Source organism: Crinia signifera, chromosome 4 (genome assembly GCF_055691185.1).
Source record: "Crinia signifera chromosome 4, ASM5569118v1, whole genome shotgun sequence".
Taxonomy (NCBI): domain Eukaryota; kingdom Metazoa; phylum Chordata; class Amphibia; order Anura; family Myobatrachidae; genus Crinia; species Crinia signifera.
The window spans coordinates 12,516,847-12,531,669 of NC_139220.1; the positions used below are offsets into that span (position 1 = coordinate 12,516,847).

At 48.4% G+C, this 14,823-nt stretch overlaps 1 protein-coding gene across 1 annotated transcript; it reads left to right on the forward strand.

Moving 5' to 3' along the window:
- Nucleotides 1-10,944: 10,944 nt before the first annotated feature.
- LOC146072231 (E3 ubiquitin/ISG15 ligase TRIM25-like) lies at nucleotides 10,945-12,783 on the forward strand. The gene has a single exon (XM_083179563.1). It carries the CDS (start codon nucleotides 11,058-11,060, stop codon nucleotides 12,630-12,632), a length of 1,575 nt encoding a protein of 524 aa, XP_083035689.1. The 5' UTR covers nucleotides 10,945-11,057; the 3' UTR covers nucleotides 12,633-12,783.
- The last annotated feature ends 2,040 nt before the right edge of the window (nucleotides 12,784-14,823 follow it).

The window sequence follows — 14,823 nt, forward strand, 5'->3', positions numbered from 1 at the left end:
AAAAGAGAGAGAGAGTGAGAGTATCCAGTCACAAACAAACTGCAGCACTCAGGGGTAAATAAAAGAACAACCCCTCCCCCCTCTACTCTGGACTGCTGTTACTGGATCTAAAATCGATATTCGGCTTCCAGGTCTAAAACACTAATTTACACACATTTAAAAATGACTATAAAAATTAATCTGTCAGTAAATGTGTGTCTTAGCCCTGGAAGAATTTTTTTTAAATCGATCAACATCGGCCCAAAGTAGACTAACATCGGGAATGTCTTCAGGTGTATAGGGAGGTCGGCATGTTATCTGCCTCATTGGGCTTCATGTGTCATGGGTATAGGAGTTGGTGACCTCTCACTTCTGTGACATTATTGGAAGGTAATTGGCCCATGGCGACGCTCTTTGAGGTGAACGTGAGTTGCTTCCGTGGTCTCCCCTGATCAGCTGGTCATTCTTCCTTCTGCCGCCAGACTGTATTATTTACATAATAAAGATGACTCATTTTCACGCCGCTTCTGTCTGGTGTCATTATTTATATTTGTATATCATATCCAGTGGCGGATCCAGGGGAGACAGCACAGTGCAAAATTCAAATAGGTGAGCCACACCAACTGCCAGTTATTTCCAGCAGGGCATGGAATGGCGGTGGCTCCAGCCCACATCTGGAGCTGTCACGGATCTATATAATGTTTAGGTATAATTGTTGTGTAATATGCATTTGGAGCAGAAGCGGTGATCAGCCACTAATCTGTGTAATGACCGGGAAAGTATAAATAAAAGCACGTCACATACATTTTACATACAGTACATGTCACATACATGTCACATACAACTACCTTTGGCTTCCACAATGCTTTTACCTACGATAAACATATATGAGTAGGACACCATTAGGATTAGGATTTCCGGACACAGGACACCACCACAACCCTGGCCAGTGCTATTAACACTGATAGCGGATACGTTTAAAACCCCCCCCCCCCCCCCATACACCAAAACGATATTGTACCCAATCGTACAATCTCAACTGGTTGTATGACGGATTGTATGCACATAATCGTACAATGCGCGGTCCCGCGGGTTGGAGGATTGGATCTCTAATCAGAAGTGCTGCATCAGTTGGGATTGGGAGCCAACTGGTGTCAATTGAGTGGCAGTTTTCAGGCAGTTTAGGTGCATACCATTGATTGTGAGATGACCAGTCGTATGCAGCAACTGGATTGTATGACGCATAGTGAGTACATTGTGTGTCCAAAAACCACCAAGGACTGAGGAAGGGAAAGTTGAACGCAATCATGACTGTTAGCAGTGCTGTGCTTGCTTCTATTGGCTGTGATGTAAGCTCCGCCTACTGATAGCTGTGTAAGACTGGTCCTTACATAGATCCCCTACACCTGGACAACAGCTCCCAGCATGCCTTATTGCCCAGCTGTAATTACTTTGTCCGGATTGTAATATATAATTGCTATTATTTTTTTAGTACTAAAAAAATTCTCATCACGCAACACTCCACCATTACACCCGCCCCTCTATAATCGCACCCGGGCTTATCACTTTTATACGCAAATGTGTTAATAATATTATTATTATAATTAACCCTCACTATGGAGCATATTTATTCATTAATTATTAGGCTTTTGACCCAATTATTATTATTATTTCTTATTGCCGCTTATTGGGGCAATAAGAAATGTTCAGATCTGGGTAAGGGTCCTGAGATAGGAGATCATACCACTTTACTCCCAGATTCAGGGGGCAGCCACTACTGCAAATGTGCGGTGTTCTGACATCCTATGTGCAAGTGGAGAGTCCTGGGGCGGGATCCTACATATCGCTCTCCTGGACTAATTATATAGTTAGTCCATCTTGGCTTGGATATTGCCTTTGGTTCTAACCCCTGGGATGCCTTCATGGACTGAAGAGGACCTGATCTACACCAAGGATAGGCGAGTATGGAATGTTAGTTACAGCTTTTTGGGGATGCCTACATGGAGAATAGGATGTGACTGGCTACAGGGAATGTAGGTAAGTGTGTGATTGTAAATGTGTGTGACAAAATTGTAATTTCATGATGTGTGTGTCTTTTATATTTATTTTTTTATAGGAGGACTTTAGGAACCAGCAGGCCCTTCAATGTCTGGCATGCTAGTACTTGTGGTCCGTCAGTATCAGCATGTGGGTGAGGCTTGCTGTAAAAAAAAAAAAAAAAAAATTTAAACTTCAACTTAAAAGCTATCAACTCTGCACCCACGGCCCAGGAGTGCCGGAGATAGCCCCGGGCTTCAGCCCAGGCCTTGGGTGCCTGGAGTGGGGACCCCATTTCCCCAGGAAACCCCAGCCTAGGCTGATTTGTTAGATGGGGTAATGTTTCTTCCATGGGGACCCCATAAAGTGTGTCCCTTGGCTGTGGCATTAATTACCAGCTAGTGGTGCCCGGTGCTAGCGCCAAAAATATGGGGACCCCAATGTCTTATTTCCCCATATTTATAGAACAAGGAGCTGCTTCTTAAAATACATAGGGACCGTAGACATTTTGGGATACAGTCAACATCCAAAAGGTCGTCACATGAAATATGACGACATGCATTAGGTCGACAAACAATAGGTTGACATTAAAAAAATTAGGTCAAACTTGGTTATTTCAAAATATTTTTTTTTTCATACTTTACTGTCCAAGTGGGAAGAGAGTGAGGATATCACAGTGTGCCGAGCGTATAGAGGCGCCGTTTATTTGGTGTCGAGAACGGGTCTGAAACAGTATTCACACCCCCCCCCAGCACAGGGAAGGGAATGGTCGCGCTGGGGGCAGGGGGTCCCTGCAAGTGTCCGGGGCACTGTGTCCTGCCCTGCCCGGGGTGAGAGCGGGGGCTGCTGCTACTGCTGGCGGCACAGTGGACTGCACCGAGGAGGTGAGCAGGGACGGGCGGCTCTGGCTGGGGTGTGGCGGCTGTCTGCCCTGTCTCACCATCAGCCTGCAGGTTCTGGAGCGGGGCAGCAGCGGAGTGCGGGCAGCCGGCTGCGGGAGCCCGATGTGGATGTCCCGCTGCCTCCTCACCCTCTGGGGCGGGTAGGGTACCGCTTTCCACTATGCTCAGAGAGACGGCGCTGAGACACAGGCAGCAGCAGCGCAGGGTGTGCTGATGATGAGAGGGACGGAGAGCAGCCAGCGATGCAGCTGATGGAGAGCAGGCAGGGGGGCGCATGGTGAGGTGATGGGGGGGGGGTTACCGCTTTACCCTGTTGCTTTCACACCGCAAACCTGCTTTAGACCAGGTATTTACATGCGGTGTGAAAGGTGTTAAACTTGCTCTGACCAGTTTCAAAAAACGTTTTAAATACCTGGTATGAGCAGGTTTTGCGGTGTGAAAGCAGCATCAGTGAGCTTAGAAGCGGTATGACAGGTGATGGTATTAGTGCTGCGGAGATGTTAGTGCTGTACAGTGTTAGTGTAGCAGTAGTTGGTCAGGTCAGTGAGCTTAGAAGCGGTATGACAGGTGATGGTATTAGTGCTGTGGAGATGTTAGTGCTGTATAGTGTTAGTGTAGCAGTAGTTGGTCAGGTCAGTGAGCTTAGAAGCAGTATGACAGGTGATGGTATTAGTGCTGCGGAGATGTTAGTGCTGTACAGTGTTAGTGTAGCAGTAGTTGGTCAGGTCAGTGAGCTTAGAAGCGGTATGACAGGTGATGGTATTAGTGCTTCGGAGATGTTAGTGCTGTACAGTGTTAGTGTAGCGGTAGTTGGTCAGTGAGCTTAGAAGCGGTATGACAGGTGATGGTATTAGTGCTGCGGAGATGTTAGTGCTGTACAGTGTTAGTGTAGCAGTAGTTGGTCAGGTCAGTGCGCTTAGAAGCGGTATGACAGGTGATGGTATCCGTGGCAACCGGTGACTTCCTCAAAATGTCTTTCCTGCCGCCACTATGAGCCTGTCTGCTTGCCGTACCAAGGGACATTCCTGCTGGGGCGGGGCAGTATTCCTCTACAAGTGACACGGCAGCCGACATTTTATTGACCGCATCACATGATAGCAGGGTCCTCTGCATTCCTCCCTCCATACAGGATAGGTGGGTAACTAGGTATAAAAATGACTACTGAGCCATTACTAAGTGCCTGTTCTTCAGTATTACGTGTACGGCTACACTAACACTGTAAAGCACTAACATCTCCGCAGCACTAATACCATCACCTGTCATACTGCTTCTAAGCTCACTGACCTGAGGAGGAACTACTGCTACAGCTACACTAACACTGTACAGCACTAACATCTCTGAATCACCATACCTCCCAACATGATCCTCTCCAGGAGGGACACATTGCTCTGTTTCTGGACTTCCCTCTTAATGTATGATTGCTACCTGTGTGGAAACACCTTTCTTACCCATTTACCTGTTTAAAACAGGTGATGGCAATCACACATTACCAGGGAAGTCCAGAAACAGAGCATTGTGTCCCTCCTGGAGAGGGTCATGTTGGGAGGTATGCATACCTCCCAACTTCTTGGCTGCTGGAATAGGGACACTCGCGCGTGCGCCTGGAAAGGGGGGGCGGGACCTATGCAAATTTTCGGCCGAGAATAGACGCTGTGCGCATGCGCACAGCGTCTATTCAATCAGCTTGGGGGGCCTCCTCTAGCATCCTTAAAAACTGTCTGCTATTAGGGGGCAGCCATTTTGTCGTGTCATTTTTCATTACTGCAGGAGACGGAGCCCGGAGGCTATCTGCGGTGCCGGACTGAATGTGGTGGCGGCGGCATGCGGAGGGGTCTGACCAGAGTGCCCGGGCACCGGGGGCGCCCCGCTGGCGCTTGCTCCCCCAAGCAGCCGCGGTGGCTGCCTTACGGTAGCTACGCCTCTGGTACTCAGTCTCCTGAGTTTGTACATCTCAGCTGCCACAGGTGGCAGTGCTGAGCTCAGGCAAATGCATTGTAATGAAAAACGAAACTGAAAGTAAAAGAATGGCGGTTCACCTTTTAGGGTTCGGCGGCTCCCTCAGTCCGTTCAAAAGACCCACTTCGTTCACGAACGAACCATCTGTATTCCCAGGTGCAAGCCACTGGACAGGAATGACTTGTGCTGCAAGGGATGCATGCAGGGGTCAGTACAATTCATATTGTATAGCCCCGCCGAGCTGGTCCCCTATTTTGCTCTCCAGCAGCACTAATAGTGATTGCGCTTGCGGGCAGGGGGTCCCTGTGGCGTATGTTCGATCAGTGGTGGGCAGTAGTTCCCATCCGCTGCAGGGAACCCGCCACTGATCTAACATACGCCGCAGGGACCCCCTGCCTGCAAGCGCGATCATTCCCTTCCAGGGGGTGGGCGTTTGAAATACCTTCTGGGTTGGGGGGGGGGGGGGGGAACGACGACCGTGCATATCTAATGACAGCAGTAAATATTTCATTAAATATTAACTGCAGTGGGTCCGCTCATTAGATATGCACAGAGCGGACCACTATTGGCTGGGTCCTAAATACCGTTTCAGAACCGTTCAGAAAAAAACGGGTCTGAAACAGGTAGGACCCTGCTTTTTTACCATGTCCAAAAAACGTTTTTTTTGGGGGGGAAACGGTAAAATCACTCTGGACCTTTCAGACCACACAGATTACCGTTTTAAAATGGTTAAAAATTGGCAAAATACCGTTTTTATGTGCGGTCTGAAAGGGGCAAAAACCTTGTAGCTCCAGACCAGAACCCCTGCATATAATTGCATTTCCAGGCTGTTGCTATCTTATGCATTCCAACTGGACATTTTTGAGTGGATTATCATTTAGTTAACCTTAGGGTTCTTTGGCTGGGACGCCAGCCTTATTAACCCCATTGTTGCCATTTGGGGCATCACTTATGTGGACGGCTCTCTGTGCAAATCAACCCCTATAAATATGATGAGGCTGAAGTTAGCTTCCTATTCAGGACATTCACTTATGCAAGGGTTAATGAGTCTTGGGCCACACATTTGATGCCAGTGACAGCCCAACATATGGGGTGTCTGCCCCCCCATGCAGTCTACGGTCGTTACGGATGCTACTATTTTCCACATGAGGGAGTGGCCTCACCCTCCTGCATTGGTAACTCCATCCTCACTACTACGGCTGGCTGATCTGTCGGCGCCCCTGGAGGTTGTAAGCATGTAAAAAACAAAAAACTTTGCACAACATTAGATAGGTTTGTAAAATATAATGATTTCACCCCAAAAAATGACCAATACTGCTTTTATACCAATATCCTGTCTTGGGGTGTAGATTATTAGATAGGCAGTCAATAGGTGTACCCCAATAGGTCAACCTGCAATAGGTGGACAGAGCCATGCAGAAATCACAGCAGCGGCTGTGTGTTCTTTTAGCTAATTTTCTACTTTCTTATCAACCCAGAATTCGTGGGTTTTTGAAAAGGGGTGGGGCTAATCCCTGGGGGCAGGGCTTAATCGCATGCCGGGCAGTGTATTATATTCAATTTCAAACAATTTTGGTCTGTCAGCTGACAGTTCTTTTTATCTGTAGCGGAGCTGGGTGAGCGCAGGTAGCAAGCAGCGGTACTTGTGTAGTTTCTCGGTGGCAGTTACGTAGTTAGCATAGCGTCCCTGTCAGAATCAGCGTAGTGTTCCCGCGGCCAGAGTAGTCAGCGTCCCTGTCAGAATCAGCATAGCTTTAGTGACGGAGGCGGCTCGGGACTGCCTACAACGATGATGTCGGCGGGCCCGGTCCGCCCCCATTGCACTGCCCCCGTGCAGCAGAGCCCTGCCCCAAAAAATTCCTACAGGGAACACTAGTCAGTATCAGCTTCGTGTTCCCGCCCGTTCGCTGGTTAGCTGGAGCTTATGTAGTTAGCGTAGTCAGTCAGCATTACGCAGTTAGCGTAATCAGTCAGCTCTTAGTACATTGTGTGGGAACCATTGACCATTTTAACCTGCCTGACATGACAGGTGTGAATGTGTTCCACCCTCACTATCCACGCCAGCCCGAAGCATGGCGAGCCCCACAAGGGGAGGCAGACTTGTTCATACCCGCACTATCCACGTCGGCATGGAGTTAATTTTATAAAGTGTAGCGAGCGCAGCGAGCCACCGAAACCAAAGCGTGGGAAACGCAGCGGAATACATGTCAAGTAATACGCTGCGCTCCTCACCCTTCGGGCTCGTGGCTCGCTGCACTCTCCACACTTTATAAAATCAACTCCACGCCAACGTGGATAGTGGGGGTATGAACAAGACAGGAGGACACGTAACGCATCCCCTCGCGGGGCTCGCCACGCTTCGGGCTAGTGTGGATAGTGGGGGTTTCAAATGGAGGCATTTGCCAGTTTGTATCATGGAGCACAGGCAAATGCGTCCTTTATTGTGCAGGAGACGCACGCTCTACCGAACCCCTAACCCTGTCGTCAGGTTTGCCATACCCTGCCGCAATACTTACTGAGACGCACAAGCGTCTGAGACGCCTCTCCGCCGGCGGCCACATGATTCCCTCTCTGCCGGTGTCCACCAGCGCAGGGGATCTGGCGTTTACCAGCACTGTGTGAGAGGTGCTCACTAGGCTTGCCGGGCACAGAGCTGTAGCTCCCGGGGACAGTACGGTGACTATGCTAACTACGCAGGGCTGCCGCAGAGACACTATGCTTACTAATCTAGGCAGCCGTTGGGCTACGCTGATAACGTAGCTTCAAACGTAGCATAGGATGCCGCCGTAAAACTACACCAGTACTGAAGCAGCTGCCTGTATGTGGTGCTGTGTATGTAATGCTGAGTTGCCTGTAAGTGGTGCTGTGTATATAATACTGAGTTGGCTGTAGGTGGTGCTGTGTATGTAATGCTGAGTTGCCTGTAGGTGGAGCTGTGTATGTAATGCAGAATTACCTGTAGAAGGTGCTGTGTATGTAATGTTGAGTTGCATGTAGGTGGTGCTGTGTATGTAATACTGAGTTGCCTGTAGGTGGTGCTGTGTATGTAATGCTGAGTTGCCTGTAGGTGGCGCTGTGTATGTAATGCTGAGTTGCATGTAGGTGGTGCTGTGTATGTAGTGTTGAGTTGCATGTAGGTGGTGTAGTGTATGTAGTGCTGAGTTGCATGTAGGTGGCACTGTGTATGTAATGCTGAGTTGCATGTAGGTGGTTCTGTGTTTGTAATACTGAGTTGCATGTAGTTGGCGCTGTGCATGTAATGCCGAGTTTAATGTAGGTGGCGCTGTGTATGTAATGCTGAGTTGCATGTAGGTGGTGCTGTGTTTGTAAAGCTGAGTTGCATGTAGGTGGTTCTGTGTATGTAAAGCTGAGTTGCATGTAGGTGGTGCTGTGTATGTAAATGCAGCTGCCTGTCTGTGGTGCTGTGTATGTAATGTTGAGTTGTATGTAGGTGGTGCTGTGTATGTAATGCTGAGTTTCCTGTAGGTGGTGCTGTGTATGTAATGCTGAGTTTCCTGTATGTGGTGCTGTGTATGTGAAGGCAGCTGCCTGTATGTGGTGCTGTGTATGTAATGCTGAGTTGCCTGTAAGTGGTGCTGTGTATATAATACTGAGTTGCCTGTAGGTGGTGCTGTGTATGTAATGCTGAGTTGCCTGTAGGTGGAGCTGTGTATGTAATGCAGAATTACCTGTAGAAGGTGCTGTGTATGTAATGTTGAGTTGCATGTAGGTGGTGCTGTGTATGTAATACTGAGTTGCCTGTAGGTGGTGCTGTGTATGTAATGCTGAGTTGCCTGTAGGTGGCGCTGTGTATGTAATGCTGAGTTGCATGTAGGTGGTGCTGTGTATGTAGTGTTGAGTTCCATGTAGGTGGTGTAGTGTATGTAGTGCTGAGTTGCATGTAGGTGGCACTGTGTATGTAATGCTGAGTTGCATGTAGGTGGTTCTGTGTTTGTAATACTGAGTTGCATGTAGTTGGCGCTGTGCATGTAATGCCGAGTTTCATGTAGGTGGCGCTGTGTATGTAATGCTGAGTTGCATGTAGGTGGTGCTGTGTATGTAAAGCTGAGTTGCATGTAGGTGGTTCTGTGTATGTAAAGCTGAGTTGCATGTAGGTGGTGCTGTGTATGTAAATGCAGCTGCCTGTCGGTGGTGCTGTGTATGTAATGTTGAGTTGCATGTAGGTGGTGCTGTGTATGTAATGCTGAGTTTCCTGTAGGTGGTGCTGTGTATGTAATGCTGAGTTTCCTGTATGTGGTGCTGTGTATGTGAAGGCAGCTGCCTGTATGTGGTGCTTTGTATGTAATGCTGAGTTGCCTGTAAGTGGTGCTGTGTATATAATACTGAGTTGCCTGTAGGTGGTGCTGTGTATGTAATGCTGAGTTGCCTGTAGGTGGCGCTGTGTATGTAATGCAGAGTTACCTGTAGAAGGTGCTGTGTATGTAATGCTGAGTTGCATCTAGGTGGTGCTGTGTATGTAATGCTGAGTTGCATGTAGGTGGTACTGTGTATGTAATGCTGAGTTGCATGTAGGTAGCCCTGTGTATGTAATGCTGAGTTGCATGTAGGTGGTTCTGTGTTTGTAATACTGAGTTGCATGTAGATGGCGCTGTGCATGTAATGCTGAGTTGCATGTAGGTGGTTCTGTGTATGTAAAGCTGAGTTGCATGTAGGTGGTGCTGTGTATGTAATGCAGCTGCCTGTCGGTGGTGCTGTGTATGTAATGCTGAGTTTCCTGTAGGTGGTGCTGTGTATGTAATGCTGAGTTTCCTGTAGGTGGTGCTGTGTATGTAATGCTGAGTTTCCTGTAGGTGGTGCTGTGTATGTGAAGGCAGCTGCCTGTATGTGGTGCTGTGTATGTAATGCTGAGTTGCCTGTAAGTGGTGCTGTGTATATAATACTGAGTTGCCTGTAGGTGGTGCTTTGTATGTAATGCTGAGTTGCCTGTAGGTGGCACTGTGTATGTAATGAAGAGTTACCTGTAGAAGGTGCTGTGTATGTAATGCTGAGTTGCATGTAGGTGGTGCTGTGTATGTAATGCTGAGTTGCATGTAGGTGGTACTGTGTTTGTAATACTGAGTTGCATGTAGATGGCGCTGTGCATGTAATGCTGAGTTTCATGTAGGTGGCGCTGTGTATGTAAAGCTGAGTTGCATGTAGGTGGTTCTGTGTATGTAAAGCTGAGTTTCATGTAGGTGGTGCTGTGTATGTAAATTCAGCTGCCTGTCGGTGGTGCTGTGTATGTAATGTTGAGTTGCATGTAGGTGGTGCTGTGTATGTAATGCTGAGTTTCCTGTAGGTGGTGCTGTGTATGTAATGCTGAGTTTCCTCTAGGTGGTGCTGTGTATGTGAAGGCAGCTGCCTGTAGGTGGTGCTGTGTATGTAATGGTGAGTTGCATGTAGGTGGTGCTGTGTATTTAATGCTGAGTTGCATGTAGGTGGTTCTGTGTATGTAAAGCTGAGTTGCATGTAGGTGGTGCTGTGTTTGTAAATGCAGCTGCCTGTAGGTGGTGATGTGTATGCAAACGTGTGCAGCACGGGTCACTAACCAGTCTGGGCAGGTCGTACGTACAAATGGTGCTGACCGACATGTTTTTTGAGAGGCCGGTATTAATGAGCGAAGAAACAATCACTGTTCTGTTCCTCATTAATATTCACTGCATCGCATTGTGCAGCCCAGCCAATCACAAGACCTCTCTTGCGACACCCGGGAGAGCACAAACGGCCATACACACGATGTGCCCGATTTATTGCTCCTATTAACCCGCATTGGACAAATCACACAATATCGTGCAAGTGTGCACCCAGCTTAACAAAGTCATATTTATTTAATTTATCAATGTAGTATGGGGGTTATTCAGACCTGATCGCTGTTGTGAATACATTTCATTATGTTTTGTGGATTTATTTTACTTATTCTTGCACAAGATTAAACTTCGAGGGCCTACAGTAATTCAGACCTAATCACATGAAATTAGGCCACTAGTGCACTGTGAACAATGGAAACATCACTGGGTTGCGTGAAAATTGTAGATTTATACAAATATGGATAAATCCCTGTGTTCTCTATGTAACTGAGCCTGTAGCTGTAATCCGAGTGACCGCTCAGCCTGGCTTTGTGTGCAGCTGGTTTCTGTGTTTAAGGGACCGCCTCTTTCATCTCTCTCTCTCCTTCCTGCAGAGATGGCGTTTGCTGCTCTGAGACCGGAGCTGGTCTGTTCCATCTGCCTGAGCATTTATACAGATCCTGTAACCCTGAGATGTGGCCACAACTTCTGCCGGGTCTGTATTGATCATGTGCTGGATACACAGGAGGAGGCTGGAGTTTATAGCTGTCCTCAGTGCAGAGCAGAGTATCAGGAGCGTCCTGCACTGATACGGAGCATAGCACTTTGTAATATAGTGGGGAAGTTCCCGTGTACTCGGCCAGATCAGGAGGAGACCGGGATCTGCTGCACTTACTGTGTGGACTCTCCTGTACCTGCTGCTAAGTCCTGTCTGCTGTGTGAGGCTTCTCTGTGTGATAAACACTTGGGACTACACAGCAAGTCGGCAGAACACGTCTTATGTGACCCCACCACTGCCCTGGGGAACAGGAAATGCTCCGTCCATGAGAAGGTTCTGAAGTATTACTGCACTGAGGATGCTGCCTGTATCTGTGGGTCCTGCTTAGCTGGAGAACATCGGGGACACCGGAAGCAGATGCTGGATAAGGCCTTTAACAAGAAGAAGGAGAAGCTGAGGAATGTTCTGCAGAAACTGACCACAAAGAGAGCGGAGATTGAGAAAAGAGTCCAGAGTCTGCAGGAGCGCAGGAGAGAGGATCAGGGAAAAGCAGCGGCTGTAACAGAGACTGTCACTGCCCTGTTTAGAGACCTAAAGAGACAGCTGGAAGACCTGGAGAAGAGAGTCCTGAGTGAGATCTCCAGGCAGGAACAGCGCGTTTCACTCTCAGTCTCTGATATGATCCAGCAGCTGGAAATAAAGAAGGACGAGCTGTCCAGGAAGATGCGTCACATTGAGGAGCTGTGTAACATGTCTAACCCAGTGACTGTCTTACAGGAACCGGACACAGGGGACTTGTGTGACACTGAGGACACAGAGAGACATGATAACCAGGTCCAGGGTGCAGGAGGTCTGGATGTGGGTTCCCTCTCAGAGACATTACACAAATTATCTGATATAATAACAGGGATAAATACAGGGTACAGGCAGCCACCTACAGACCTATTGCTGGATGTAGCCTCAGCTGGTAATCATATACAAGTATCAGGTGACAGGAAATCTGCAACCTGGAAAGATATGAGCCAGCATCACCCAGAAACACCAGAGAGATTTCAGGTTCCTCAGGTGATAAGTACCAGTGGATTCTCCTCATGGCTACATTACTGGGAGGTGGATGTCACTAAGTCAGAGCACTGGAGGGTGGGGATGTGTTATCCCAGTATAGACAGGGGAGGAGCGCAGTCAGCCATTGGAAGTAATAACAAGTCCTGGTGTTTGTACAGGAGGGGGTATAACTATCGGTACTCAGTGATACATGACAGGACAGAGATCCAGGTAGCTGACAATATCCCCTGTGACAGAGTGAGGATATACCTGGATTATGAGGCAGGACAGATGTCCTTTTATGCTCTGTGTGACCCCATCAGACACTTACACACCTACACTGCCACCTTCACTGAGCCCCTCCATGCTGCATTATGGGTAGGGGATGGTTGTATAACTATATATGGGGAAGTCAGAAGCTTGGAGTAATGACCATAAGAAATCTGCCCTGAGACTGGTGATGGGGAATCTGATTGGTGGAACAATCAACCAATACTATTAGTGTTCATTCTAGTACCCGCCATATTTTTAAACCCATGCAGTTCCTCTTCCCTGCCTGGGGTGTCGCTGTCTGCTGTAGTGCTTCTAGCACAGTGTGGTCTGTATATCAACACTGATATGCAAACCAGACCTGTGCTAGGAGCAGACAGCGACACCCCAGGCAGGGAAGAGGAACTGCATGGGATTTCAAATATAGCGGGTGCTAAAATGAACACTAACTATGTAGTGGGTGGAGCAATAGCTGAGCTCCTCCCCTGTGTTAACAGATGACCAGTGTATCAGGATGTGTTACCATATTGGTGTGTTAGAAACTTTAATAAAATATATAAACACTAGGTGATTCATCGCGCCCTACGGGCGCTCTTCACACCGTCGTAAGGGGCTGCGCCCCCTTAATTTGAACATTTGTATATGAGAAAGATGGTTAGAATTGTATGAAAGATGCCTGTATTGCAACTTGAGTTATAGGTGGAATGTGTTAAATAGAAAGCATATGATGTGGAAGGGGGTGTGTATTGTTTTGTTTAATTAAAAAGCGGTTACAGAGTAAGATGTACATTGATAGTGTGGAAGGTACAGTGACATTTGTGGGTGTGGGGGGGGGCAGTGTGTGCATGTTGTTTAGGTGTGTGTGCAATAGTATAGTAGGGTCTTTCTGAGTCAGCGGCTCCCCACTGGCAGAGGTCACGACACAGGAAAACAGGAGGCTGGGTAGTGATAGGGGTGTGTGGACATAAGGGGGACTAAAGAGGAGGGTGAGAGATACTGTGCAGCTTCTGCCAGTGGGTGAGGGTCCAGTGTGGCAGTACAGGAGTACAGGATGGTGGCCCTGAGTCAGTGTCTCCTCCTACTGGGTGGGAGTTAGGGTACATGAGAGCAGGAGGCTGGGATATGAGGCATGATAGGGGCATGTGGGCAAAACAGCGTCAGCGACTCCCCAGTGGTGGAAGTTATGGTTCAGGAGAGCAGGAAGCTGGGTAGTGATAGGGGTGTGTGAGTATACGGGGGACTAAAGAGGGGCTTAGGGGTGCCGTGAATTGTGGGAGGATCGTGGGGGGTGCTGTGAATTAAGGGAGGGAGGGGGCGCAGGTGTCCGCGGATCGCGGGAGAGGGCGGGGGTCCTCAAAGCGTGGGAGGGGGCGTGAATTGCAGGAGGGGGGGTTGCGAATTGCGGGAGGGGTGTGTGTGCGGGAGGTGACGTGAATTGTGGGAGGGGGCGTGAATCGTGGGGGGGTCCGTGAATTGCGGGAGGGGGGGCACGGGGCGCGATAAATCACCTAGTTGGTTATATATTCTTGTTGCTGTCATTCAGAATGCATTTACATAAACAGTAATAGTAGCAGTAAAAAATCTGACTTATAACACCTACAGTAAAACAGAACAGGTGTTATATATTATACAAAGAATTGGTTGATGATGTGTAGGTTGACGTGCACATAGTTGTCACTGTAAGTTGGCACAAATCGTGGGAGGGGGGGTCGCGGGGTGCCACGAATCACAGGAGGGGGTGTGTCACGGGGTGGGGCCGCAAATCGCGGGAGTCGCCGCGAATTGGGGGGGTCTGCTGTGAATCGTGGGAGGGGGGTCGCCGGGGGGGTGCCGCGAATCGCCACAAGAAAAAATCAACACAGAAAGGTCAACACATGTAAATGTTGACATAAGTGTGGCACTTCATTGGTGTCCATGTCGACACATGAGAATGAATATGAAAACATTGAAAAAGTGAAAAATAAATCTTCAAAAACTCATGTCAACCTTTTTCATTGTCGACCATAGCCATGTCAATGTTTTGCATGTGCCATTTAATCGTGGGGTTGCCGTGAATGGGGGGGGGAGGGACACATTGCTCTGTTTCTGGACTTTCTTCTTAATTTATGGATTACCATCACCTGTGCTTAAACACCTTTCTTATCAATTACCCTGTTTAAAACAGGTGATGACAATCATAAATTAAGATGGAAGTCCACAAACAGAGCATTCTGTCCCTCCTGGAGAGGGTCATGTTGGGAGGTATGTGGGGCGCTCACCTGGTTTGTCTGGTGAGTAGCTGTGTCTTTGCTGTGTAACATGGAGAGACAGAGGGTGTCTGGCACTGTCTGTGGGCTCACTGGGCTGGTTC